Below are 1,900 nucleotides of genomic sequence, written 5' to 3'. Positions count from 1 at the left end.
TTTATTTATTAAAGGTGACATCTGGCCTGATGCTGAAGCTTTTAAAGGATGAAATGTTTGTTTCAGTCTGCAGCTGATCAGACATTCTTTTGAAGCTGCACGCCACAGATCATCATCATCCTCACTTTCAGCCCAGTAACGCTCGTCTCCACCAATCACAATCACGCCGCTAACGTCCAGCAGACCAAAACTTTGGCTGTTTTGGAAGTGTATTTCTTTAAAATATTTTAAAAACAAGATCCGATTGGCTCCTTTGCTGTCACTATTTTGCATTTCATGCTTTACTGAAGGATTTATTAATGTTTTGACTGAGGATGTTTTTACCTGCAGTGCAGCTGATGTCAGCTCTGCGTCTTTGTTCCAGAGCTCCACACAGAGGGATCCTCCTGCAGGGCTAACGTCTGATGAACAAACTTCAGCATTCCTGTCAGCGAGCCCATATCCTCCTCCTCCTGTCCCACCAAAGTGCTCTCAGACTCCCTCCTGGACTCGCTCTGCTGCACGTCATCTCGGTCCACCATGTAGGTGAGCGGGTTGAAGGAGCTGTCAGAGGACGCCGAGGCCTCGGCAGCGCTGAGCCCCTGCCAGCTGAGGTCGGCGATCTCTGGGAAGGAAGCAGACGGTGAGGAAGACTCCCACGGCGGCTTGATCAGGGTGGCCTTCAGGCTGGGAGGAAGGTCCACAGAGGAGCCGGTGCTGCTGGTCTGAAGCAGGTCACTGGCTGGGAGGTATGAGGGAGCGTTAGTCAGGGACGGCGCCGGAGGGTCCGTCAACGTCTGCAGGGCAGGAAGGGAGGCGGCGTGACCTAACAGAATCTGCCGCTCCGCAGATCTTCCCATACTGGAGATCCGGGCCTGGAGGCGGGTCACCTCAGACTCCTGCAGGAGGTAAGGAGACAGATGAAAGGGAAGGACTTTAAAAAGAAGAGCGGTGAAGCTGGGATCCTGGAGCAAAGCGTACCTTTAGGAGCAGCGAATCGGTCGACCTCTCCAGAGACTCTTGGGAGGTACGGAGCCGAGTTTGGAGCTGAGAAACCTGCTTCCTGCTCTGCTGCAGCTGCGCAGACAGCAGCTCCAGCTGTGCAGTCAGACGGCCGTTCTCCACCCTGGTTTGTTCCCCCAGCGTCCTGCTCTCCTCCAGCTCGGCTTCTCTCTGCAACAGCCGCGCCTGAAGGTGGCTGGCTCGGCCGTGGCTGTGATCCAGCTCGGTCTGGGCCCGGTCCAGCTGGCTTTCCACCCGGCCGCAGCGCTCCTTTGCATCCTCCAGCTGCTTCTGGCTCTGCTGGAGCTTCAGGGTGAGCTGCTCCTGGGAGGAGCGCATGCTGGTGGAGATCTGCTCCGAGACTTTGAGCAGCTGGCCTCGAGTGTGCTGCAGAGACTCCAGCTGCCAGAGAACGGAGAGCGAAAGAGTTCAGAACACAGAGCTTCACAACAAGATTCAACCAGGCCTCAACTGCTGCAATGCATTTAAAAAGGTAGAACAGGAAGGCAGCGTTCATCACCTGCAGAAGGCAGGAGGATGAAACAACCTCACATCTGCTAAGATACGGCCAAAAAACAAGCCTGTTATGAAGCAGGGTGGAGGTAGCATCATGCTGAGGGAACAGTTGCATGGTCAGAGCTGAAGGGAGGATTGATGGAGGTTAACAGAATGGCCTAGTCAAAGCCCAGACCTAACGATCCAGATGAAAAACACAGAGGAACAGTGGAAGAGGGAAAACGTGGAAGAGTTAGAGGCGGATCGGCCTGATGACTTTTCTCATTACAGTCAGAAGTACAGAGCAACGAATTTCACTCTCTGCATTTAACCTGCGGGAGCAGTGGGCTGCCATTGCGCGCCGCCCACGGAGCCGTGTGGGGAGTTAAGGGTCTTGCTCAGGGACCCAGAGCTACAGCTTTAT

The 1,900-nt window shown here is 54.5% G+C and overlaps 1 protein-coding gene across 1 annotated transcript in view; it reads right to left on the bottom strand.

Moving 5' to 3' along the window:
- Window positions 1–221: 221 nt before the first annotated feature.
- Window positions 222–1,900, bottom strand: part of ccdc18 (coiled-coil domain containing 18) — a 39,200-nt gene continuing 37,521 nt past the window's right edge. The window contains exons 22-23 of the mRNA XM_015396086.1: window positions 961–1,383; window positions 222–878 (exon numbers count right to left, since the gene is read on the bottom strand). Of these exons, the coding sequence (XP_015251572.1) occupies window positions 342–878; window positions 961–1,383 (960 nt within the window). The 3' untranslated portion in view covers window positions 222–341. The remainder of the gene's footprint in view (window positions 879–960; window positions 1,384–1,900) is intronic.

This window comes from Cyprinodon variegatus, unplaced genomic scaffold, assembly GCF_000732505.1.
Source record: "Cyprinodon variegatus isolate N-32 unplaced genomic scaffold, C_variegatus-1.0 Scaffold775, whole genome shotgun sequence".
Taxonomy (NCBI): Eukaryota; Metazoa; Chordata; class Actinopteri; order Cyprinodontiformes; family Cyprinodontidae; genus Cyprinodon; species Cyprinodon variegatus.
This window is presented reverse-complemented; position numbering and strand designations above follow the sequence as displayed.